At 45.3% G+C, this 26,196-nt stretch overlaps 1 protein-coding gene across 2 annotated transcripts; it reads left to right on the top strand.

Annotated features, from left to right (window-relative positions):
* The first annotated feature begins 389 nt into the window (after positions 1 to 389).
* man1b1a (mannosidase, alpha, class 1B, member 1a) lies at positions 390 to 14,881 on the top strand. 2 transcript variants are annotated; one of them, XM_079755595.1, is made up of 14 exons: positions 390 to 618; positions 1,307 to 1,430; positions 2,959 to 3,064; positions 3,232 to 3,452; positions 3,819 to 3,967; positions 4,603 to 4,733; positions 5,391 to 5,594; positions 6,582 to 6,730; positions 7,797 to 7,985; positions 9,263 to 9,453; positions 10,120 to 10,240; positions 10,732 to 10,929; positions 12,199 to 12,330; positions 12,700 to 14,881. In XM_079755595.1, the coding sequence occupies exons 2-14, from the start codon at positions 1,341 to 1,343 to the stop codon at positions 12,907 to 12,909; spliced, it is 2,091 nt and encodes a 696-aa protein (XP_079611721.1). In that variant the 5' UTR covers positions 390 to 618; positions 1,307 to 1,340; the 3' UTR covers positions 12,910 to 14,881. The 2 variants fall into 2 exon arrangements, with proteins under 2 accessions (XP_079611721.1, XP_079611720.1); XM_079755594.1 differs by having other exon boundaries at positions 2,956 to 3,064.
* The last annotated feature ends 11,315 nt before the right edge of the window (positions 14,882 to 26,196 follow it).

Here is a 26,196-nt window from a genome sequence, read left to right as displayed (position 1 = left end):
CAAAGTTTTAAATAGTTGGTTCTTCATTTATTCTTTGTATTGTATTTTTATATCAGCATATGATTGCCTTAGCTGGCTGAGACTGATCATTGGTACTTAATACTGACCCTGTTTGTATAAATCATAGTGAAGTGAATTCATGCTGGACATTTGTCTTGTCATTAAAAACAAAAAAAGAACTATACGGTTGAATAAAAACATTTCGATCTCTATCATGCTTTCTTGATTTAATATTGTACGTATGACTTGATAGAATAGTATTTATTCTATTATAAGTATAATATAGGCCTATGTTCTCATCCATGCTTCATAGAAAACATTGAACACGTGGTTAGATCACGTGACGCGTCGAGCCTTTACTAGCGAGCTGTCACTTCCTGTTCAGTGCTGCTCATCTTTCATTCGCGGAAGACTTTATTTACCATTCAAAGCCTTGATTAAGAAGTGTTACAGCTGAAGTTACATCGCTACCCCAGGAAAGACCGGCGCTCAGTCTCCATGTTGGTTCTCCCCATGACTGAGGAGGGGGTCTGCGTTAGGGAATGCTAACTGGCTGCTGCTAACAGCTGACGAGCTGCTGGTTCTCGATATCATGAAGGAAACGACAGGGACTGAAAGGTGAGGGATCACACAGAGACACCATCACTTAGTCACTGACAGATGTTACGTTGCTGGATATTCATTTTCTCTTTACTCTTATTCTAGTCTAAAACGGACCTCCTTGTCGCTCTGGTGCTTGATTTAATGAGTGTAAAGGAAGTGCCCTAAGACATTGCCACAACAGTTAACGTTACTAGCAGTGAGTCCTGTTTTCATACTGCATTGTTATTGAGTCGTATTTATTTATAAATCAGCCCTTTAAAGATGGCGTTCTACAGCAGTCATAGTAGAGTAGGCTATACAATGTTGATACGAAAACTGTTTTCTTTAATTGCTGGACCGTGCATTAATGACATGGTTTCTCAATAATGCTATATTGTTAAATCTTGCAACAATTATTACGATACAGCTATTCATTGATAACAACATGTCAAGGTACAACGTGAAATCAACTCAATAACCCAGGGTTGTGTTCAATGCTTGGGGACAGAATTCTCCATACTTTAGTGGCATAAATCATAGTCCTCTACTTACGAGGTCTATACGTCAATATACTTTGATTATGTTCAGTAGTTATCATCCCCTGGCGAGAATCGAAAGCTGAACGAATAGTGATTCAATGTTGTCGTTTGAACACATTGACTCAAGTTGTAAACGCCTAGAGACACACGACTCTAAAGTCTGTGGATTTTTTATTTTTTTTCAGTATGTATGACGTCTGAGCGCCCCCCACCTCAGAGATGTACCCCTCCTCCAGGAAGGACTTCATCTCTCTGACCCTGTCTGACTCCTACAACAATGGGAAGCACCGCAGACAGTCTTGTTGGAGGGTAAGCTATATCCAAGTGTACACTGAATTTCTAATGGAACTGCTATTAGAGTTGGGCTAGGCTTCCAATATGTTTTGAGATGTTCACCTTGATCACCATTTTACCCACCTTTCCAATATTTATCAGGCTAGAAAATGGGCTTTAAGCAGACAACGAAGCAAGGTTACATTTCCTGAATGCTAGACATGCGCTCATAAAACACGTGTGAAGGTTGTGCTTGGCCTGGACATCAACCTTTTTAATAAGCCGAAGCAGCTAGACTGTCTCAATACCACACTTGCTCCTTTCCTCCTGCTCGACTGCTTACTGCTACTGCTCGTCTCCTTGAGGGTAAAGTGACCAAGCAATAGAAATGATCAGACCTCAGGTAAATAAGTTCAGCTCCTCTGTTCATTTACAAATCTGTATCGCCTTGGTTATAGAATGTGCATGACCGATGTGTGCATTGGTCATGCACACATCCACGTAAGATCGAGGTGTGTAGTGGCAGGCGTTTGGGAGCAGTGTTAAAGCATCACAGAACCAAATTAAAACCCATTTTAATCTCCTTATTTCCCTGTGCACGCACGCTTCCCTCCAGCCCCATGGTCTAACACGGAGACACACGTCCGTGATTTATCTGTGTCCGGGGACAATTAACACCTTTGTCGCTGTTATCAGTGGGGTCACATTGCATGCTGCTTGTATGACTAATCCATGTGTGTGTGTGTGTGTGTGTGTGTGTGTGTCTTTCCCGGGGCATGTTGGCTTATCCAATTAGAATCCAATTTCTCTGCACACGGTTATCGGCATGTCATAATGGCCGTTGTGTCCTCTGTACGCTCACACATACCGGCAAGACGAAAAATACCCCTTTAGCAGTCTCAGGCTGTGCCAATGAACACGCTATCCTCATGGGGTCCGTCGGTGTGAAGTGTCCTAGTGTCATACTACCTTTAAAGACTCCTGAAAGCTCATCACTGAGCTGAGCTGAGATTGGGTTCTTCCTTCCAGATGGAGGTAATGTGATCTGTAACCAGACATGTCCTACCGGTTCACTCAGGGTTTCCTCTTCCCTCACAATGTTCAGCTTATAGTTGTAATATAATATAATTGTGTTTTTGGTCCAAAATATGTGTGCAACTGGTGTTGTAGCTGATATTTAAGAATTTGAGACGTTCAATAGATTAGACTTCAGGATACTGGACAAGTTGCCCTTTCCTTGCATTTACACAAAACAGAGTTTAAATATGAATATGTTTGTTTTTAGTAGATAACAATGGCAGTGGCTATGGTGTTCAGCCAAAAATGACTGGGTTTGATCCCCCTTTGTCCGCAGTCTAACCTGTAGGCATCCTAGAGAAAGATGCCCTTACATCTAGCTGCTCCTTAATGCCATGTATCACTGTGGGTGTCACTTTTCATTGTGGCTTAAATGTCTGTTTAATGTACCAAATTTGGGCATGATGAAAGAGTCAGTTTAATTTAATGATTACACTTTTATGTAATGGTGTGTGTGTGTGTGTGTGTGTGTGTGTGTGTGTAGAAGTGGAAACAGTTGTCTCGCCTCCAGCGGAGTGTGATCTTCTTCCTGCTGGCTCTGATGCTCATTCTGGGTCTGCTGTCCTACCCCAGCCTCAACCAGGAATGGCCCGGTCAGTACACACACACACACACACACACACACACACACACAACACACAACACACAACACACATACACGCATACATGCATACATACATACAGAAATCCAGACACACACACCCACAAACATAAGCTGTTTTATTTTAGTGTCAAATAATTAACTTGTCTGTCTGTCCAGTACCGTCAGACAGGGAGGAATGGCTGGAGGCGGGGGAGCGGGAGCCAGAGGCCGAGCCCCCGGGGGTGAGGCCCGTGGCGGACCCAGCCATCAGGAAAGTCCCTGGCTTCAACAAGGGTCCAGAGGTGGGCCCTCCTGCAGCCCTCCCAGGACTTCTACCGCAGGTCGTCGAAAGGCCCCAGGGACCCCAAGGTCCCGTCCCCAAGAAGGCTCCTGTTAAGGTGGGTAGGAGCTGCTGTGGCTGCTGGAGGGGTTCTACATTACGGGGGTCATCTGAAGCGTTATAGTGAATAATTGAAGTGGAAACTATTTCCACTTCAACTATGATGAAGAAAAAAAGAAAAAATGGGTCGTTCATTGTTCAGCCTTTATATTATATTTAATATTTCACATTTAACAATGGTTGTGACCCGAATAATGCAGTCTTGTATGAACCACTGTACAAAAATAGATTTATGAACAAAAGGAGCTGTTGAATCGCCAAACGCATTGCTGGAAAATAATGAGCTTTTGGCGGGCAGTGTAATCCTCGAGCCGCTCCCCCATCCCGCCCGCGTGCATTAACTCAGTTATCGATCGGCTGGCAGAAGCGTCCGCTAGTGAGCAAGCGTGGACCGCCGGGCTTTCAGCGCTGGAACAACGCTTCTGATTGGCCGCCGAGGAGGGATCAGCCGGAGCAACTGGCAGACCGCGCCGATGAAGAGGAGGAGCAGGAGAAAGAGAAGAAGATTGTCAGGTACTCACTCACTCACTCACTCCCGCGAATACACATATGCATATATGTGTATGTCTCTTTGTTGACATTTGTATTTATACACTTTAATATACTTTTAAGTTCTGGTGCTGGGCCACTTTATAACTTATATTTTTTTATAACGTTAATCGCCCCGTTTGTTCTGATTGTTCATGTTCACTTTAGCATCTATTTTTGTTTTCATTAGCACTTTGCATTTTTATTGTATTGTATCTTATCCTGTGTTGTCTGCTGCTGCTTGGCTGTTGTACCAAGGAGATGTCCCCTCTGGGGGATTAATAACGTTCTGTGCACACGGAAACACGGAGAACAAACCTACCAAAAAGACAGAAATCTAGACTCGGGATCTGTGACTTTAAATGTTATTTGCACACCACTATAACCTTGATTTATACCGAAAAGCAGCAAGGTCCAACTTTAAATGAAAACAAAATCGAAAAAGGCAAATTACAAAGTCCAGTACGTTCCCTGTTTATATTACATTTAATTCACTGGTTCACGCATCCCCAGACATAACCTTCACGCCGCAGGAAACCTCACACCTCAGCAAAATGATGAAGTGAAAGTCAAACTTAAACTGTGTGTGTTATGTGTGTGTGTGTGCGTGTCCCCTGCAGCTGGCGGGGGGCCATGATCGAGGCGGGCCAGGGGACGGAGCCCCTCCCCTCGGCTGGAGCGAGACAAGAGGGAGGGGCTGCCCTGGCAGGAAGTGATGTCGCTGCTGCTGTTCCCGCCCCCGGCACCGCAGGTCTGTAGCACGCCGGGCTCACAGCACTCTTCTACCACTCCCCTCTTCTCTTTGCCGGCTCTAACCCACGCTAACTCCCCTCGACTCCCTCTCTGACTCGCTGTGACTCACTCTGACTATACCTAAATTACTTTAACTCACTTTGGCTCTATCTACCTGACTCTGACTCTTCAAACTTGCTTAACTCATTTTTTCTTAACTTGACTCTCTCTGACTCTCTTACTTTCTTTGCCTCACTCACTCACGTTGAAACAATCAAACTGACTTTGACTCTCGCTAACTTTGTTTAACTCGCTCTGACAGCGCTCTCTCGCTCTAACAGGGAAAGCCAGGTTTACTAAAGATATCCTAAAGGTTTGGACTACAATCAACAATTGGTGAAGTTTATAAAAAAACCTACCAACATGTGATACTCCTTTGGATGTGAACCCTTGTGGACCGTGACTCTTCCATTCCTCTGGTTCCTCCTCCCCTCCCCCCTCCCTCTCTGTGCGTCCCCTCTCCCCCCTCCCTCCCTCTCTGTCCGTCCCCTCTCCTCCCCCCCCCCCTCTGTGCGTCCCCTCTCCTCCTCCCCTCCCTCTCTGTGCGTCCCCTCTCCTCCTCCCCTCCCTCTCTGTGCGTCCCCTCTCCTCTCCCCCCTTGTGCGTCCTCTCTCAGTGTCCCCCGCGGCCGTTCAGGAGGTGGTGGACCGCCCGGAGGCCGTGCGCCAGGCCTTCCGCCACGCCTGGCTGGGCTATAAGAGCTACGCCTGGGGCCACGATGAGCTGAAGCCTGTCTCCAAGACCTTCGCCGAGTGGTTCGGTCTGGGCCTCACCCTGGTGGACGCCCTGGACACCATGTGGATCCTGGGCCTGAAGGAGGGTACGGTCGCTGGGCCTTCTAACTGTCAAAGTAAAAACCACGTGGACCTGAAGGAAGCTCCGGGGCTGGGCCTCCTCCTTTGTATGCTGGAGAGACTGTTACTGTTTTCAACGTAGAAGTCGTTATTTTACCATCAGAGCATTGGTTATCCCGAGCAATGCTCGACACAAAATTGAAGAAATTAAGACAAACACATAAGCAGTAGCAATATATGCACAAAATATTAAAAATAAACATACACCGTAGCTTAAGATTGCACGATATTACAGACGTTAAAGAAATCGGGTTCTGTTCTTCAAACCTCGCTTTCACACACTCCTGCTTCTCTCTGCTGGGCCTTTCACTCTGGCTCTAGCTCTGCACGCTCTCTCTATGTCTCTCTCGCGCGCACGTACCACCTCCCACTGCTTCTTCTCTGAGAGCAGATTGTGTATTCATCTTAATAGGAGCTGCCAGCATAAAGGCCACTCAGATTTCTTCGACTGCTTATTTTAATCATGGTTTGTTTTGTTTTCTCTCTCCCCTCCCTCCCTCCCCCTCCCTGTCTCAATACTGCACTCTCCTGTCTCTCTCCATGTGGCTCTCTCCTTATACCTCTTTTCCGCTGTCCCACTCTACCTACTGCGCCTCTCCCCCTCTCTCTTGCTCTCTGTCCCCCCCCCCCCACTCCCCTCTCCCTACACTCACCTCTCCCTGGGTCTCTGTCTCCCCCCCCGCCCCCCTCTCCCTACACCCTCCCTCCCCCCTGGGTCTCTGTCTCCCCCCCGTCCCCCTCTCCTTACACCCTCCCTCCCCCCTGGGTCTCTGTCTCCCCCCCGTCCCCCTCTCCCTACACCCTCCCTCCCCCCTGGGTCTCTGTCTCCCCCTCGCCCCCCTCTCCCTACACCCTCCCTCCCACCTGGGTCTCTGTCTCCCCCCCGTCCCCCTCTCCCTACACCCTCCCTCCCCCCTGCTCTCTCCCCCCCCCGTCCCCCTCTCCCCCTGCAGAGTTCTCGGAGGCCCGGGGCTGGGTGGAGAAGGACCTGTCCTTCTCCAGGAACGTGGACGTGAACCTGTTCGAGAGCACCATCCGGGTGCTGGGCGGGCTGCTGAGCACCTACCACCTGACCGCCGACCAGCTCTTCCTGGAGAAAGCTGTGAGCCCCCCCCCCCCTCTGTGGCTCTATCTCTGTCAACCTCATGTCCCTCTGGCGTCTCACTCTGAGTCCCTCGCCCTCTCTCCTCGCTTTCTGGCTCTTTCTCACTTTCAAAGTCACTGACTCACTCACATTTGTTCTGCCCACTCTCTCGGTCTCTCTCGGTCTCTCTCGGTCTCTCTCTCTCTCTCTCTCACGCTCTCTGTGGCGCCCTCTTCTCCCGGTCGCTGTCTGTCTCTTTCTGCATGGACATCTGCTCCGTATCTCTCTGTGACACTCTCTTCCTGGCTACGCTCATGTCTCTATCGCCTCTGTCGCACTCTGTCTCTCTGTCGTCCTCGCTCTCTCTCTCTCGCCCGCCCTCTCTCTCTCATTCTCGCCCTCTGGGCACCTCATACCCTTTTTGCCGATCGGTATCCATGACAACAGCTAATGGAATGGATTCGAATAATCGGGGGGAAAAAAAATAGAATTACCGTAGCTTGACGACAGCATGAGTAATGGAATTTTTACAGCTTTTAAGATTTATTTTTATGGTTAATTTACTCCAAAACCTTCTTTGTGAGTCACCAAGTCTCCGTAGAGAACACTTCCACACACGAGAAATGTGGGGCACATTTGTGCATATTCTTACTTTACTATATATATAATATATGACTATTAAGAGCGACCGTGTGGACCAGGTGCCTCTGGCTCTGGGACACACACCTGATGACATTAGGGATGGAACCCAGCACCTTTCAGCTGGGAGCCAAACTAACCACTAGACCCGGGGTTTTCCAACTTTGGGGTGTGACCCCTCTCTCCTCTGATCATTGGTTTGTGTTTGAAGCCTGAAAAGGGGAAGGCTTTATGGATGAACAATATACTTTGAGGAAAACGTATAATAGACTGCAGACTGAGACTGCATTGCTTATTCTAGTAAACAAAATATTGGCTCCATTCTGGGGCCAGAAGAGCTCCACAGCTGGGCCTCTGAAACGTTTGGGGAGCGGTGGACTGTCCCCCACCCACAGCCATGTGGTGACCTGATGTCTGCTCCTCTCTCCCTCTCTGCCCTCTCCAGATCGACATCGGGTCCAGGCTGATGCCGGCCTTCAACACCCCCTCTAAGATCCCCTACTCGGACGTCAACATTGGGAAGGGCACGGCCCACCCGCCCCGCTGGACCACCGACAGCACGGTGGCCGAGGTGACCAGCATCCAGCTGGAGTTCAGAGAGCTCAGCCGCCTCACCCAGGACCCCCAGTACCAGGTCAGTACCCCCTAAACCACCCAGGACCCCCAGTACCAGGTCAGTACCCCCTAAACCACCCAGGACCCCCGGTACCAGGTCAGTACCCCCTAAACCACCCAGGACCCCCGGTACCAGGTCAGTACCCCCTAAACCACCCAGGACCCCCGGTACCAGGTCAGTACCCCCTAAACCACCCAGGACCCCCGGTACCAGGTCAGTACCCCCTAAACCACCCAGGACCCCCAGTACCAGGTCAGTACCCCCTAAACCCCCAGTACCAGGTCAGTACCCCCTAAACCCCCAGTACCAGGTCAGTACCCCCTAAACCCCCAGTACCAGGTCAGTACCCCCTAAACCCCCAGTACCAGGTCAGTACCCCCTAAACCACCCAGGACCCCCAGTACCAGGTCAGTACCCCCTAAACCCCCAGTACCAGGTCAGTACCCCCTAAACCACCCAGGACCCCCGGTACCAGGTCAGTACCCCCTAAACCACCCAGGACCCCCGGTACCAGGTCAGTACCCCCTAAACCACCCAGGACCCCCGGTACCAGGTCAGTACCCCCTAAACCACCCAGGACCCCCGGTACCAGGTCACTTCCCCCCTATACCCCAGTACCAGGTCACTTCCCCCCTATACCCCAGTACCAGGTCACTTCCCCCCTATACCCCAGTACCAGGGCTGTACCCTCTTAGACCTGCCCTGGACCCCCATGGAGGATGAGTGGATGATTCAGTCGCTCAGCCCCCCTCCTCTGGACCTCTGCCTCATGACATCCAACCCTCCAGGTCCAGAGTCACCTTCAGATCTCACCTGAGAACACATCTATTCAGACAGCCTGCTCCCTTTAAGTCAGTTGCATTCTTGGGACTAGAATGACCCCTGTGTGTTCACCCTTAAAATTTTTGCCTGCTCTTATGAATGTTGGATTTTGTAAGGTGACCTTGAGTGTCAAGAAAGGCGCCCATAAATAAAATGCATTATTATTATGATGATGATGATGATGATGATGATGATGATGATGGATCGATGGGTCAAATCAATGGTCAATAGATGAGTAATAAATATAGGTGGATTTGGACAATAGACTCTATTTGGTCAATAGAGTGGAAGGTTGGGTTTATTGGATTGCTAGATGATGGAGGTGCATGAATGAACAAAGATGAATCCATGGAACCATGGGCGAACAGATGACATCTAGCTATCTCCAAAACAAGTCAACATGTTTAACTCCCTGGTACAATGCTGAACACCTGCCAGTCAAAGACCAGTCTTTCTCCCTCCTCTCGCCCCAGAACGCGGTGAACGAGGTGACCAGACTGGTGCACAACCTGGCGGGCAAGAAGGACGGCCTGGTGCCCATGTTCATCAACACCAACACGGGACACTTCTCCCACAAGGGGGTGTTCACGCTGGGGGCGCGCACCGACAGCTACTACGAGTACCTGCTCAAACAGTGGATCCAGGGCGGCAAGACCGAGGACAGGTGACTGCAATCAGGAGGAATCAGCCCCAATTAACCAATTACTGATTAAGCCAATGAATGGCCTATCAAGCACTTTTTCCATTAAAAAAGGATTGGTTATTGTTTGAGTGGGATTGTTGCTAATAAAGCTAAGGATCGCTATGGGATATAATCAGGGTGCGATTTGCCGGTGGGGATGGTGGGGATTATCCCCCCCTCTGGTTTACACGTCCTACCCTCTGCTGAATTATTTTTATCCTCGGTGGGGATAAAAATTATCCCCCCCACCCAAAGTATTTTCACCATTACATCGTAATAATTAACAACCAAAATACACAGGGTCCGTCTTCATTTTGAAACATTTTAAAATGTTTCTCAAAATTATCCCCCCCTCTGGTTTTTTCACAAATCGCACCCTGGATATAATGTATGTATTTTGCCTCCTATTCAGATGTATGAATGCACCACTGTTCAATTCCATGTTGGTTGCCTTGCGCAATCTATATACAATCCTTTATATAGATTATTCTATAGTAAATTCTATCGGTCTCTCTTCTATGATGCTTGATCTATGAATGAACAGGCTGGTGATGTAAACATATATAGAGGTGTGTACTCCATGTTCTAGCTTCACATGAAGTATTGCATCTCATTGTGTGTGTGTGTGTGTGTGTGTGTGTGTTGCAGCCTGCTGGAGGACTACCTGCATGCTCTGGAGGGGGTGAGGAAGCACCTGCTCAGACAGTCTGGACCCAGCCAGCTCACCTTCGTAGGAGAGCTGGCCCACAACCGCTTCAACCCAAAGATGGTAAACCCAGCCACCACACCGCCTCCCTGTCGTTGAGCGCTCAGGCTGCGGCACGTAGCTACGGAAACCGCAATCAATCCTCCTGTAAATGCTGAGCTGGCCAATGTGTGTCCAGATGGTTACCCTGGCCCATGAGCAACTCACTACCATCACCATCTAGCCCAGTGCACCACGTACATGACTAACTGGTCCATTTTTGTAATGTTTATTTTATTTGTTAACCCAGTGCATCTGGATTTTGACTATTAATAACAAGGGTTATAGTAATGATTCATAGCTGTAATGAATTTAATGACAATAAAATGATATAATTATATAATATAATTATATAATATAATTATATTATAATAAAATTATAGAAAGTACAATTTGAAACTAGCTAATCTAATAATGACTTATTAAATTAATAATTACTCTTACCAAATGAAAATGTAAATTCTAACCAACCGTTCCTCCCTCTCTCTGCTCCGCCTCCGCGCCCCCCCTCCCAGGACCACCTGGTGTGCTTCCTCCCGGGCACCCTTGCCCTGGGGGCCCACCACGGGCTCCCGGGGGACCACATGGACCTGGCCCAGCAGCTGATGGAGACGTGCCACCAGATGTACGTCCAGATGGAGACCGGCCTCAGCCCAGAGATCGCCCAGTTCAACCTCCCCCCCGCCACCGACGGCCGGGACATCGACGTCAAGGTGAGGGGCCTCGATAAAGTGGGCTCTAGTACCCCACTTTGAGCCGGAGAAGAGGTTTGTAAGTAGTTAAATTAGTTATAAGTGCAAATATTATACACAAATTCAATAACAAAAAAATGGAATAGCTGCACTGAACTAACTGTTCGCCTCCTATGTATTTTTGATTGTTCTTTTGTTATCATTACTTTCTGGAGTTTTTCTATCGACCTTGAAGATGGCTGTCGTGTTTCTTGTTATCTTCACCAAATTAATCCTTAGTGTATTTAACAAATGAACGCTTTGTGTATTTAAGTAATTAATATGTCTGTGTTTGCAGACACAACGTCTTCTGTAGTGGATATTTAGTCGATACCAAGAGGTCAGCTTGGTACTTTAATCGAATGTCTGGAAGTCCAAGACAAAGGTCAACAAGACAAAGGGAAATGTCCGTCTTTCCAGACCTTTTCACATTTATATGCTCTCTCTCCCTTCCTTTCTGTTTCTCACACTCTCTCCCTTCCTTTCGCTTCCTATCTTTCTCGTTCTGTCTCTCTTGCTCTCTCAAAACCAATAACACTCACTCACTTGTTCACTCACTCACTCTCTGGTATTGATGGACCAGTGTGTGGTACTGATGGACCAGTGTGTGGTATTGATGGACCAGTGTGTGGTATTGATGGACCAGTGTACGGTATTGATGGACCAGTGTGTGGTATTGATGGACCAGTGTACGGCACTGATGGACCAGTGTGTGGTATCGATGGACCAGTGTATGGTATTGATGGACCAGTGTGTGGTATTGATGGACCAGTGTGTGGTATTGATGGACCAGTGTACGGTATTGATGGACCAGTGTGTGGTATTGATGGACCAGTGTGCGGTATTGATGGACCAGTGTATGGTATTGATGGACCAGTGTGTGGTATTGATGGACCAGTGTACGGTATTGATGGACCAGTGTGTGGTATTGATGGACCAGTGTATGGTACTGATGGACCAGTGTATGGTATTGATGGACCAGTGTACGGTATTGATGGACCAGTGTGTGGTATTGATGGACCAGTGTACGGTATTGATGGACCAGTGTACGGTATTGATGGACCAGTGTGTGGTATTGATGGACCAGTGTACGGTATTGATGGACCAGTGTGTGGTATTGATGGACCAGTGTACGGTATTGATGGACCAGTGTGTGGTATTGATGGACCAGTGTACGGTATTGATGGACCAGTGTGTGATATCAATGGACCAGTGTTTTTGGTATTGATGGACCAGTGTTTGTGTGTCCAGACTCCAGACAGGCACAATCTGCTGAGACCAGAGACGGTGGAGAGCTTATTCTACCTCTACCGCTTCACCAAGGACCCCAAGTACCAGGACTGGGGCTGGCACATCCTGCAGAGCTTCAACAAGTACACCAAGGTAACCAGCCCCTCTCCTCCTTTCTCTTCACCTGTAGGGAAACATAAATGTATTGTTTCAAAGCACGTGACTGCATGGCGATAATTAGTCAAACCGTTGAGTTCCTGTTATTAATAATGAGGGCAATTTACGGAAAAGCTTATCCCCATGAAACCCAATTCTTTCATTTTTCGATCTTCAATAACGGGTATTAATTGGTCTGTAATGTGTGGAACGTGTCGATGGAATTAATTATGGGAGAACTATTGAGGACAAGCTTAACACCGGATAAACAACTAAATCAATTATTGTTCCCAGCTGGGTTGTGTTCATTACTAACCTTTTGCCTTTCCTCCTCCTCTTCCTCCTCCTCCTCCTCTTCCCCCCAAGGTGGCGACTGGCGGCTACACCTCCATCAACAACGTCCGCGACCCCGTGAACCCGGGTCCCCGGGACAAGATGGAGAGCTTCTTCCTGGGGGAGACCCTGAAGTATCTCTACCTGCTCTTCTCCAACGACACGGAGCTCCTCAGCCTGGACAAGTTTGTGTTCAACACCGAGGCCCACCCGCTCCCTATCTGGCCCGCGCCACCCAAGTAACCCCCCCCATCCCCCAACAGAGGCACTACCTAGGGGAGGTGTGGAACAAAAAACTCTTCAAAGTTAAAGTCCCCTCACTTGGAGAATGGATCGGGGGTGGAGGGGTGACATGTTAAAGCAGGGAAACTATGTTCGTCTCAGAATGACAGGCTCTTATTTTGAAGGATTTATTTCTCCCAACAGAAGGGAATTCAACATGGAGCTGGTCTCTTTAGCCAAACTGGGGTTGTTGTCTTTTTCGGGGAGCTGCATTCATTTATTTATTGTTTGCATTTGCATGTTTAAGTCATTTTGCCAAGAAACAAGCCCATAAAGAATGGCAAGTGCCTATCACGAGTGGCCAGAGCCCAAAGTTATGTGAAAACATTGAATTAGTTTTTTCTGACAAGCAGCAAGGGAAATGTATTATTTTAAACCAATGGAAGCAACTAAATTGTATAATTTATGAATATACTAGCAGAATTTTCGTTTTTTCTGATTCATTGACTTATTGTTTTGGACATTAGTTTGATTGCCCACGCTGAGTTACTTGTTGGGCAGCTGCTGACAGAAAGCAGTGTTGCCACGGAAACCCTGTTCTGATGCAATGAACAGACTTTAGGTGGGAAATGTTTTCAGTAGAAAAAGTAACTTGTCTTTCACTGGAAATGCTTTGCAATACGAACTCTTCTCTCCTGAACCCTCAGGACTCGATTAGCATAGCATCCTCATTAGCTTTGATGATTCGAGTGAGACTGAATGAAAACTTAATGTGTGCGCCACAGATAACAGTTGCACATATATAAAGAGCAATGTCTGAGCATTTATTAGCCATGGGTTCCCGACTAAAAGAGCAAAGTGCCTGAACAGACAGAGAACGCTCAATCCGCGGTGAAGAACACAGATAAAACCTAGCGGTGAGGGGGTTGATCTCCAGCCAAACGGAACCAGGTTCAATGCTCAGTCACCAACCTATAAATGAAATCTCTTGAAGTCGATTTGCATCAAAGAGTAAATCACGTTTTACATAGTAAATATTCTTTGCATTTTGGTTTTTACTTGACTGATTTAAATCGATGAATGTTCAAACCAGGCCGCGTTTTTTAATTTTATTTCAGAATACGTCTTCGATAACAGGACAAAGTTAAGCGTCCATTAATCTAAACCCACAAGGGATAGAGGCTTTGTGTGTGGATTAAGTGTAACAACATGGATTTCATCATGGAGACTTGAAAGGGAAACCAAGCCAAACGAGACAAAGCCTTTTTTACAAATTGTAATTTTCTGTTGTCGTTAAGGGTTTTTTGTTATGTGTTTTCCAATGCAATGTGGCTTTAATCCATTGTCTGATATTCTGGATTATGTTTATTCATTTTATGGTGTGACTATTTCCGAGGAGAAATGCTTGAGACATTGCAATGACTTGGTAATTTAATCAAAAGTAACTAATGTAATAATATATTACCAGATGATGTGTGGATGGGCGGAGACAGGCCTTTTTCTTTTCAGTGCGTTGAGTGAATGTGATATCTTGAGACTTAAAGTCTAGATTTATCTTTGTTTCCTGTTTCTACCACCACTGTGATTTAAAAAATGAAAAATACACAAGGTTTGCACTTTGAAATGGAGTAGTTAACACGGTACGGCCCACACCTAAAACTCTCTCTCTGTCATCTGTACCTTTTTAAAGAGTTGTGGTTTCCCATGGTGCCCTACTACTAAATACATGAAGGCAATTTATGTTCTAATATGGGAAAGAATTGATTTGTATTCTCTGCTGAAATTGTATATAATGATAAATAGGGTGGTGGACGTAGGTATCATTTGATTTGTTTTGAATTTGCTCATTCTGCAAATTTGTATGTAAATACTCATGTCATATTCAACGTCTGTGTGTCCACCCTAACATGCTTTATAGATGTGCCATGATGTTAAAATGCTGTTCAAATCAACTATCGATAATTCTACTTAAATCAAGACCATCTTTCTTCCACCTGGTTTGGCTCACTCTTGTTTGTTCAACCGCCGTCTGTTGCGATGGTTGGGTTAGGCTCCGCCTCCTGGGGGGTGGAGCTGAAACCCAGGTTCCTTTAAACCAGATGTGTCAAACACAAGGCCCGTGGGCCGGATCCGGCCTGCTACCTCATTTTATGTTGCCCGCAAGAGCTTCAAATGCATACTCAAAAACGTGTGTGTGTATATATATATATATATATATATATATACATTTCTTTTTAAATGCATCTCCCACAATGTAACCCACAATATTACAGCATCCTATCAATGGTTGTAGTGTTTCCAAATCGGCGTTTATCTAGAACAGTTTACTAAATGCCCTCAATCTTAATCTAAATCTGCAAATAATCCCAATTTTATGAAAAAAGCGAATACATTTTTATGCCTCAAGGGGAAAAAAATGTCTTCTTTGCTACGATAACGGAATACAATTAATCTTTGCCTTTTGACACCAAACACAGAGCAAAGTATGCTAAATGAAGCCTGCAAAAAATAAAGGTGGTGTGCCCAGTGCGTAGGAGGTGTGCCCAGACCAGATCCAGATTGCATTATCCAGCAAGAAGCTCTGTGTGAAAAAGTTCTCGAACTGGATGATATTAGACTAGTCATCAAAACAAACAGGCTTTTGGCCTGGAACACCGCCAGTTCCAGCTGTTTTTGAAGGAGGTGGGCTCCGAGCATGGATATGTACCTTACCATACAGAAGTAAGGTGGCTGAGTATGAGTGTGGTCCCAGTTTTAGAGCTTAGGGAAGAAATTGCTCTTTTCATAAAAAGTAAAGGAAAACCCTGCATATATTTTAAAATGTATGTTTACAATATTTGTACACTTCGAATGCAGATAGTTTTTTAACAATATGTTTATAGTTATATTTATGTAGTCTTAGTTACAAACGGCCTTTTGAGGGCAACCATAATGCTAATGTGGCCCAGGGTGAAAATGAGTTTGACACCCTTGCTTTAAACAGACCTATGAAAGGATAAACAGGAAATGTCAGATTGCATTGCACTCATGTTCTGCTGTGAGTCGGATAAAAGCATCTGCGAAATGACTAATTGTGAATTATTTGTCTGCAAGTGTACAATGAAGTGTACTCCTCACTGTCAAGGAGTAAATTGTGGGTTGAAAGTACTTTGAGTGGGTCCCTTTTTAAGTGTGTGAAGAGCTTTATATAGCGCCTTGTCACGCACAAGGACAGTCCACGAGGACAAAAAACAGCCATACTTGCGTGTGTGCGTGTTAGCATTTCTTTTGTACGAGACGGCGGGTTCACACGACGGTAAGTATTCACTAATTACCGAATCTTATGCAGCCTGTTTGCTAATGAGTCATTCTGTCGGCTTCAACCCCCAAGACATCCAGAACCAATTACCCACCAGGCGGCCCCCTCCTACGGCGGAGCGGCAGCCCGGTTGACTCACCTGGACAGACCCTCCGCCGGGTGAACTGGTGGCTGGCCTTTACCGTCCCTGGAGATTGTGATTATGATGAAGGTACTATATTAATAAGATAGGCCCGTGTCGTGACTTGTGTCTCTGGGAAAACTGCCAGCCTCTCTTTAAGGCTCATGACAGGACAATCCATCCTGAGCAGATATTTAATTTCTTGTTTAAAAGACCCCTGTTTTACCCCCCAGGAGTTAAGGTGATTGTTCATTACAAGCAATTTCAAAATCGATCCACTTGTCCCCTCCCTTACAAAGGGGAGTTAATAATCCCACCATCATACCGATTGTGACATCCCACTTGTGTCACAAGTGGTGGTCTCTAGGCGGGGTTGGAAATGAGGAAGTCCACCCTTTGTCTTTTACTGACTGCTCATATATGTTTTGAAACGGTATCAAGGACCCTCCAATCCCCACTGATAGAACCGTGGTGTTTGGTTGGCAGGTGAATATGGAGATTTTGTCTTGTCAAATGTAAACACATTTAACTTGGTGAACACTAGGGGGCAGTACAATTAATTCTTGAGAGAGAGAGAGAGAGAGAGAGAGAGAGAGAGAGAGAGAGAGAGAGAGAGAGAGAGAGAGAGAGAGAGAGAGAGAGAGAGAGAATCAATCCAACCTCCCACATCTTGATATAAAAAAGGAAAAAATTAAGCTGCCAGTCAGATTATTTAAAAAAAGAATTGGTCATAGTTTGATCCAAAGAAACGCACAGTGTCAGAATAAGTGCTCATCAAACCCTCCTAATGCACCCGTGAAATGTCCTCATCCCACAGTCAATACAAATGTCAGGCTCCTTGAAGTGCCTCTGGCTGTATAGAATATACACACACACACACACACACACACACACACACACACACACCAAACAAGCCTGATTATGACGAAGAATATATGTTATTATATTAGCATTCATTGGCAACATATAATTATTTGATAATCATCTGTATAAAGCCCTCCTTTGTCTGAATTAATTACAGGCATGTGGTGTTCGTTATGAACGTGATTATGTTTTGGTATAGATGTGTTGTAATTTAATGAATGCTATGTCATGTTAGGCTGTCATGTTGTTATGAATATGATGTTATGATGCATTATTTTATGAATGTGATGCCATGTTATGTTGTTGTTATATTTGTCATGTTGCTGATGCTATGAATGTGGTGTAATGTTTTTAAGTAATGAATGTGATGTCATACAACAGTATAGGTAATGTTGTTAAGTTCTGATTGATTCATGTTATGTTATGAATTAATGTTCCTAGTCTTAAACTTTTATCCAACACTAAGTCCTGCACTCACAGTGCATATCAATTAATATTATGGTATGGTCGTAATACACGTTTAAGATTAGTATTATGGTATGTCTACAATGATCTGTAGGACATAAAAAGATTGCTGCTGAGTCTTGTTGAATTGGGCTGAAGCTGCTTTAAGCCCCTAAAGCCGTACTCTGTGTTTTATTGTTCTTATTTGATCTGTCTATCCCCACCTATTTCACTAGTCTCTCTCTCTCTCTCTCTCTTCTCTCTCTCTCTCCTCTCTCTCTTCTCTCTCTCTTCCTCTCTCTCTTCTCTCTCTCTCTCTCTCTCTCTCTCACTTCTCTCTCTCTCTCTCTCTCTCTCTCTCTCTCTCTCTTCTCTCTCTCTCTCTCTCTTCTTATCTCTCTTCCTCTCACTCTTCCTCTCTCTATCTCTCTCTCTCTCTCACTCTCTCTCTCTCTCTCTCTCTCTCTCTCTCTCTCTCTCTCTCGCCTGCAGGGGTTAATTCCCCCTGGGTTTAGCAGCTGTCAGTCCATCCCTTGCCAAGAGGATGAGCTGAAACATCTGGAGGATCCATGGACCCCCTCCACTGACTCTGTTATAATGTGCAATGTACGCTCTTCAAAGCTTAGTCTGGCTCTACCTATTCCCATGATAGTGGTTTCCTATTTGCTGAAATTTTAAGTTGTTTTTTTACACAAGCTTAAGGCTTGTTAAACTGGACTGTGTATCAAACTTTACTATTGCTAATGATCCTTCTATCTTGCTGTTTAATGCAAGGAGATAAGCAGCCATATGGAGAAGCACACCCTCAGAATAACCTCTGCCCACCAGTTTCTCAGAGCTACAGAAGGTAAAGTAATTAAGAATTAAACTAAGCTAAGATAACCTAAAATACAATGCCATAGGAGAGATGACATCAATGCAATACAATGATTGGGTATCCTAGGCTATATTTTATACTTTGCTTAAGTAGTTGGTTTTTTTTGTACAGGATATAGTTATGTGCAAATACATTTTCAACAGCCCATTGTAGACGTCTATGGGTGTTAACTGAAGAACCTCGTGAACAAATAACCCATAAATACATATACCCAAACCCAAGTCATATCTATCCATCCTGGCAGAAACATGGTTGGAAACTCAGTTGTTGTAGTGAAATCCTGTGGTCCATTGAGTTACTATAGAATGAAGAGGAAGACAGAGGAGCTAAAAAGCAGACAAAACCAATCTTCTTTTGGGCTTTGAATGACTATTTGGTTGTACGTTTTGTGACCTCAGTTGTCCTTACTGTTAAAGAAACAGCACACATACATATCATTCTGGATAAACACATTTTTCTCCTCACTCCTTTTGTGTGCATGCTGTTTGTTTCAGAGTAATCTGCTCCAGTATATAGTTTGCTTCTTGTCCTAACCTATGGGAGCTGCTTATTAGAACTAAAGCGTTATCTGCTCTTCCACTATAGTGGCTCAGGATTAAGTACCTACTTAAGAGTAGTACTTCAGATAAGAGATGGCGTCTTTCCAGTCGCTTGGGTATCTCTAGACTTTATATGCTGAGTTTCACAGGCCGACTTTCTGAAACAAGCTAGAGACACATTTAGATTTATCTGCTCAGCGGTCGCTTTTATCCAGAGCGACTTCGATGAGATTGAAAAAAGAAATAAGCATGGCCCGATGCAGCCAATTTTCAGGAACAATGGCAGATTGTTGTTGCAGGGAAAGGTTTGAACCTCAACCAGAAACAAGATTCAGAGGTTGGCATTTTGAATGTGTGTGTGTGTGTGTGTGTGTGTGTGTGTGTGTGTGTGTGTGTCGAGTACCAAAGAAACAATGGAACCACAGATTTACAGACAAACAGCATAACACAATATGGACATACGTAGTGTTGTGTTTATTTCTGATGTCTACTAACCAGCAGTCCAATTACCATTCAATATACCCCCCCTTCAATCGTCCCCATAATGATGTGGATTCAAGGCCTTCTCAATAAAGTCCCTGATGCCAGCAGAAGTCTTCTATTACCTTCCCTCACCTCACCTCCTCTCTCCTCTCCACTTCATCTTACCTTACCACACCCCACCTCCTCTCACCTCCCCTCCCCTCCTCTCCTCGCTCATCACTTCCTCTCTCTCCTCACCACCTTTTCGGACGCCTAACCTCATATCAACTCTCTTTCCTTTCACCTCCCCTCACCTCCTCTTCTCTTCTTATCCCCCCTTAACCTCACCTCCCCTCCCGTCGCAACATCCTCTCACCTCCTCTCACCTCTCCCCCCCCCCCCCTCGGCTCTCCTCACATTAACCTCTGTCAGCAGGGTGCGTGGTCACAGGGCATCACCGTGGGACCTCCTGGAGGACGGGCGGCCCCAGGGAGCGGGGTAGATTAATGTGCCCAGGAACGAGGTGCATGCTCTGGCTCACACTCTCCATGTGAATCGAGTCAGTCGCCGCAACATCCTAAACATCTGATGACTCTGAGGACACTCCAGCCCCGGTCTCTCTGATTATCCTAAGGGTTATACCTAGACTTTGAGAACCCCTGCTTCTAAAGAGTGAGCAGAATGGCTAGCCGTAAGCTACAACAATAGCTTGGGGCTTATCAGCCATGAGCGTAGCTGGCGGCTAGTCCCGTAGCTGCTCACTCATCAGACACAAAAGTGTTCCGGCTCCTTGTTTCGAAATTAAACGCTCAGCCGAAGAAAGACCTCAGGGTGTGCCTTCGCCAAACATCCCCCGCGAGTCCAAAGTGGCGCTGCGAGGCTCTCCGGATAGTTTCAGCACTAGCAGCGAGTGAGTCAAGTTCCAGATATCCCTTATTCCAGGAAAAGTAATACAAATGTGAAAGGTTTGTTTTAATTATTCAAGCGTGAATGCAGACGTGTGTGTGCTGGTTTCTGTGTGTCAGCTGCCTTCATTAGAGACATCTTTAAGCACTGGTTAACTGTAGCTTAGCTTTGACGCCCTGCTTGTTTTTCCCATCATATAATCAATCGCTGGCAATTTAATCCTTCTGTTTAAAGAAGCAATCAACAGACTCAGATTAAGGAGCTTTGTTAAGAAATTGGCAAAGGAAAACACACTTAGCATGTTTTGTTATAGATGTCAAACCAGAGATATTCTGACAGGATCACTAAGTAGCATACATTTTGTTGCAATAATAGAAGTATAATCACAAATCCTTGTAGACGACGTTGATATAAATTGGTTTAAGAGTTAGCAACTCTTAAACCAAGGACTTTGTTCTCAAATGTTGCACAGTCTTGGCTAGGTATCCTCTCTTAAAGGGCACATTTTATACCACCAGCGCAGATCTAGGTGAACAAGCTCACTAGTGATGTCATATGGGGCAGATTTTCGAAACGGCTTGTAAGGCTAATCACACTCACACCTGGTGGCATAATATGTCCCCTTTAAAATACAAATTGTATCAGCAGCTGCGTTTGGCCTTCTTTGAGAGTGTACCCTGTGGAGCCCATCAACGATTTTCTCTTGAATCTACATTTTAAGCGATGGCCGACGGGAATCTGTTCTCCGAGAGTATTAGGATAGCCCAGCTACAAAAACGCAATTCCTTTTTTCATTATATCACTGAGATCTGTTTAGAGAAAGTTAAGGAAGTCCACTTCAGTTGGTGTTAATATTGTTTGTATATTGTATTCAGGCGATTCAACCAGAATCTTGTCATTTCAGATTTATTTTGAGCTTAGAAGCTCATATTAGGTGTTGGGTGATTTGATTGCAAACTAATTGAATCCAAATCTTTATACTTTTGCTGAAACATATCTATCTAAAAACTAGGTAAGTTTCAAGTTGGCAGGCATAATGTTTTCACCAATCGTAGCGCAGCTTGGGCCTTTGTAAGGTAAACAATAGTTCACTATCAATATAAATCAAATCCTAAATAATGTATTATTCATATATATCCCACACAGGGTTTTTGATCCTTGGAGATGAATGCTGTGTCACGCTAAAAGTCCCTAATATATGTACATGCAGGGGACTTTTAGTGTGAGACCGCAGTCATCCCCCTCCATCCCCTCTCTGAATTGATCCCCATGTAAGGGGAGCCTTGAGGGAGTGATTAAAAGATACTTCTGAGGGAAATCGCTCTTCTCCTCATGAGCACTAAGTCACTTGTTGCCACACTCCAAGTCACTTGTCCACACAAACACACAACAGAAATCATGCGCACACACGCACAAAAACACACACACACACACACACACACACACTGTGCCGTGTTTATCTGTCTGTCTGTCTGTTTTAACTTTATTCACGTCCGTCTCATAGCGAACACACCATGGCTTTCTGCTTTAGCAGCATATTATACAACCCGAAGATAAAAGTTTGTTACCAATTTAAACATGGTGATAGCAGTCATGTGTTAATTGCAGAATGAGGTGTGGCATCTGTGGAACTGCATCAGCCAGCATTCCTCTGAGAGCCAAGTGATGTTGCAGGGAAACTCCTGATAACAGCCAGCACCATCAGCTGAGTGGCCACTGCTATGGGTACACATTTAATTGTTTCTCTGTTGGCCTATTTATTTTCTCTTTCCTCTTTATTTCTCCCTTTCTCTCACTTCTGCACACAGTCTAACTAACTCTGTTTTGCTGGCCCCGTTATCTATGTTGGACCTGTCTCTCCTTTCTGACTCTCTCTCTGAGCTGGCCTTGGGCTGTTGACCATTATGAACATCCCTCCTCTCACTCTTAATTGCTGTCATCCATCATTTACACGGGTGTGTACACGCGCCCACGCATGCACACACACAAACTAAGACACGAAAGTGGTTGGAAATAGTCACTTTGGCGTTTTTCATATCAAATCATGTTGCCAATATGTTGGCATTTCCTTCCCCTCTTATCTGATTGGTTGTCTTATTTCTCATTTCTTTGTTTTCCCCTTTTCTTTTCATTTTGTTTGAAGACGGTCAGCAAGGTCGTCAATATAAACGTGATTGCATTTCAGCGGCTGCAGCACTCTGGTCCAGTGGCTCCAGCCCGGTTTAATTCCCCACATTAACGTTTGTTTTGGGTGGAGGTTGGCTGCTGTGGTGGAGGTTGGCTGCTGTGGTGTAGCGCGGCCCATGTGTCTCTCGACAGCCAGGATCCTAGAGGGCTCAGGTGCCACTCCTCCTATTCATTAATCCCCAATATCGTCCCCTCTAATTGGATAATTACCTCAAGGTCAATGGACCATTCATAACTCCACGACATTGACAGTTTCACTCTAGTGGACCTGGAAGATTCCAGAATACCCCAAATTCAGAGACTATTTTGCACAACATGTAGACACGTGTTTCTGTAACCTTTTCAATGTATTAATATATGTGTAATCATATTCAGCACGTTGTTGGCTTAGACTTATGTTTAATTTGAAAGGTTCTGTTCTGAAACCGCAGATTTAGGAACCATTTAGGAACCATCTAGGAACCGTATTAGGAATTATTAGGAACCGTCTGCGGTCTACATTTCTGAGCTGCAGTCTCCGTGTCTGAGCTTCAGATTTTCTTTTAGCTTTCGACCGCTTTCTTGAAAGGCTGTAAACCTAAAAGTGAATTCCAAGGGAGCCAACAAACCCAGCTAGCCAGCAAAATGCTAAATTTAATCCAGAGATGGACCCAGATCTGCGAATGCTAATTAGGATAGGAAAGAAGATCTGCTACGATGCTAACAACCGTATTTTTCGCTTCGAAACACTTTTAACACAGCTTGACACAGAGCTAGAGGTTTCATTAAAACTGCCGTAGAAGCAGCAGACATTCAGACGGGGAGGAATTGTTCTGCTCATGGTGAAATGCATGTGGGTGTGAGCAGCAAATAATTGGGCTTTGATTGAATTTTCGTTCTTCATTTTTTTACTTGTTTGTTAACTATGAGAGCTGGTTGGCAGTTGACCTTCAAACCTTCAAAAACAGTTCCACCTTCTCACGTCTAGCAAGGTCAAACACAAAGGTTAACCTTTCTATTGGAATATTTATCCTGTCATTTACTCTTTGGATTCTAAAGCAGCCGTTTCCCAACTGGGTTTGGACCCAATAGCCCATTATATCCCCTGAAATGTGTGCCAACATTATCCTGGGAACCCAACGAATCTGCAAGCTCATGTTTAATTTGCTCTGGCATATGCTTCTGGACTTCAGTCAGATCTCCAGCAGACCTGGCCCGGGATGGGCCAGGTCTCAAATACGGTCTTTGATACGATGCCTGTACAAAGGAACACCATTTGGGAGCGCCATTGAGGCATTTAACATCCAAGATGGCTGCCGCAGATGTGTCTCGCGTTTCATTCCTCTGATTGGCTTTAGGTCTGACCAATTGTGTCCAATGTAGGTATTTGGGTCTTTGCCCATGGATAACTAGGGAATCTAAGATGAACAGAGAGGTTACTGCACAGCATATTCTGGACCTGAGACACAAGTACATCCACAGTAGGGTGGCAGAATGAAAATGTTTGGGCAACATGTTTTTGTGTAATGTCTCATTCTGGCACATTCAAAGTCAGTAAAAGTCAGACACCAAGCTACCAACTTAATACTATTTTGTTAGTTGATTTTGACAGTTATCGCACCTGGTGCCTGAAGTGGACGCCTGCACTCTCTCACACTGATACCCTGTGACACTGGCCATTCATTAAAAGTCTGCTTATATCCTGGGCCTCGAAAAAGCCCACGTAATCAACTATGGTCCATTAGTCAGCGTAAATGAAAGAGATGACATTATCGATTAGCTGACGTGATCGACTAATCCCGACTATCTGATTAACACATGCTTTTCTCGATCTTTACCCTGCACCTCTTCCAAGAACGTGACTCATGAACTGATAAACTTTGATGTTTTAGCTCTTGTTTCTAATTATGAGATGTACTATTTGTGTGTCTCTGAGATGTCACTTTGTATGCACTTGATCACCAAATAAAAAGTATTTATATTATTGTCCTTCTGAATCCAGCTCTTTTTTCAAGAAACTTGCTCATGCAGTGCTTTATACTTTATTCTACAATTTTGATTGCATGATTTAATGTCTCTCTGACTCACTTGTAAACCCCTGTGGATAAAAGTGCCTGCTTACTGACTGAATCTAAATATAATGTCTTGGTACAACAGACCAGGAGAGTTCCCCCCTGGAGGCTTTATATGGCTGGCTGGCTGGCCTATAGGTATCCCTCTGTGTGAGACCACGGGAGGAAGCTCTGTTTGCTATTCCCTGCAAACTGCGACTAATTGGCTACAGACAGTTTTAACTGCATTTTCAAAGACCCCTCTTTAATTGGAATATGTCAAATCGATGTTAAAAACACACCCAGCATCTGCTGTGTGCTTACTGTTTGACCTTGTGTATCGTTCTAAATTGAGATGCTTAATTTGTAAAACAGTACTGGACACAACAGGGACATTTATATTCGTAACCTATTAAGTCTGTGTTATTGGACTAACGTGACACATTTGGGGGGCCCGTATTTTTGACCGTGATTATTACGTTACTTGGATGTATCCGATGTGTAAAACGCAACGACTCTGTATGTAAACCGTCCAATTAGGGATTTCTGTTAACTTGGTCCCGTGAGCGCTTGTCCATGGTTGCCTGGCAACGTATTGGCTGTGACGGGGTTGCGTCATTTCCTGAAAGCCAAGCGTTCGGGGCTCCGTCCGCGAGACTCCACAGACAGTCTGGGGAGCTCGAGAGGACGGTGTCGTCGAGCAGGTCATCTGGAAGGACTGCAACGAAACTCAAAACACAAACGCCATTTTAACGTATATTGCTTGCCCTCTACTTACAATACCACTTGGGATTAATGTGGATAGTCTGAAAACTGGATTTACCAAGAGGAACTACAAGGAAAGACGATGAGGATATCAACTTGGGAGCGTTTACAGACCCGCGAATGAGAATAGTAACTTTTTATCGGGACGAAGAAGGATATTTATAATCGTGTCACCGTGTGATCGATCTTGCGTAACTTTATACGTAGGGCTATTCCTGTTTTATATACAACGAAGGTTGTTTTTTTTTTTTGCTCTGCAACGGCGCTCTCCTCTCACTAGCCTGTTGACGGCGCGTGGCGGAGACACCGGAGAAGCTTCGGCTTGCGCCAGCTACCGGAGAAGCTTCGGCTCGCGCCAGCCACCTGACCTCTGTACAGGAAAACAAGTGCTTGCTTAATGAAACAGGCCGGTGGTTCTTGTCTATTATATCCACGTTTATATCTCGACATGGGCTACTTGTTGTTTAGGGTTTGAAGGCTAAACTTCTCACTCGAAAGGATTAACGTCACAAGTTCGAGCGTTTCCATAGTGACATGCAAAACCGTTATATCTAACAATCGATTTATGTTAATTATCCGTTGGATGTAGATTTTGCGTAATTTATAGAATGTAAACGTTTGTATGGTGGAGTTTGAAGGTTGGCCCGTTTTTTGTTGTTTTGTTTTGAACCACTTTAACCGCATCAGACGTCCTCAAGCTGTCACTATGGCCAGAAGCACGGTGCTACTTCCCCCCCCCCTCGAGCAGCGGCTCCATGCCTAGTGAGTAACCGCTCCGGTGCGGCGGGCCGTGGCCCTGCGGCGGGAAGACCGCC

Source organism: Pollachius pollachius, assembly GCF_949987615.1.
Source record: "Pollachius pollachius genome assembly, chromosome: 18".
Taxonomy (NCBI): domain Eukaryota; kingdom Metazoa; phylum Chordata; class Actinopteri; order Gadiformes; family Gadidae; genus Pollachius; species Pollachius pollachius.
Note: the sequence above shows the minus strand (reverse complement) of the source record. Positions and strands in the feature narration are given on the sequence as shown.

Bases quoted from the DNA above. Each gene is read 5' to 3' on its own strand.
- man1b1a (XM_079755594.1), top strand. From the start codon at position 1,341: ATGTACCCCTCCTCCAGGAAGGACTTCATCTCTCTGACCCTGTCTGAC. The intron at 1,431-2,955 runs GTAAGCTATATC...GTGTGTGTGTAG, and splicing joins GCAGACAGTCTTGTTGGAGG to AAGTGGAAACAGTTGTCTCG. The intron at 3,453-3,818 runs GTGGGTAGGAGC...ATCGGCTGGCAG, and splicing joins CCAAGAAGGCTCCTGTTAAG to AAGCGTCCGCTAGTGAGCAA.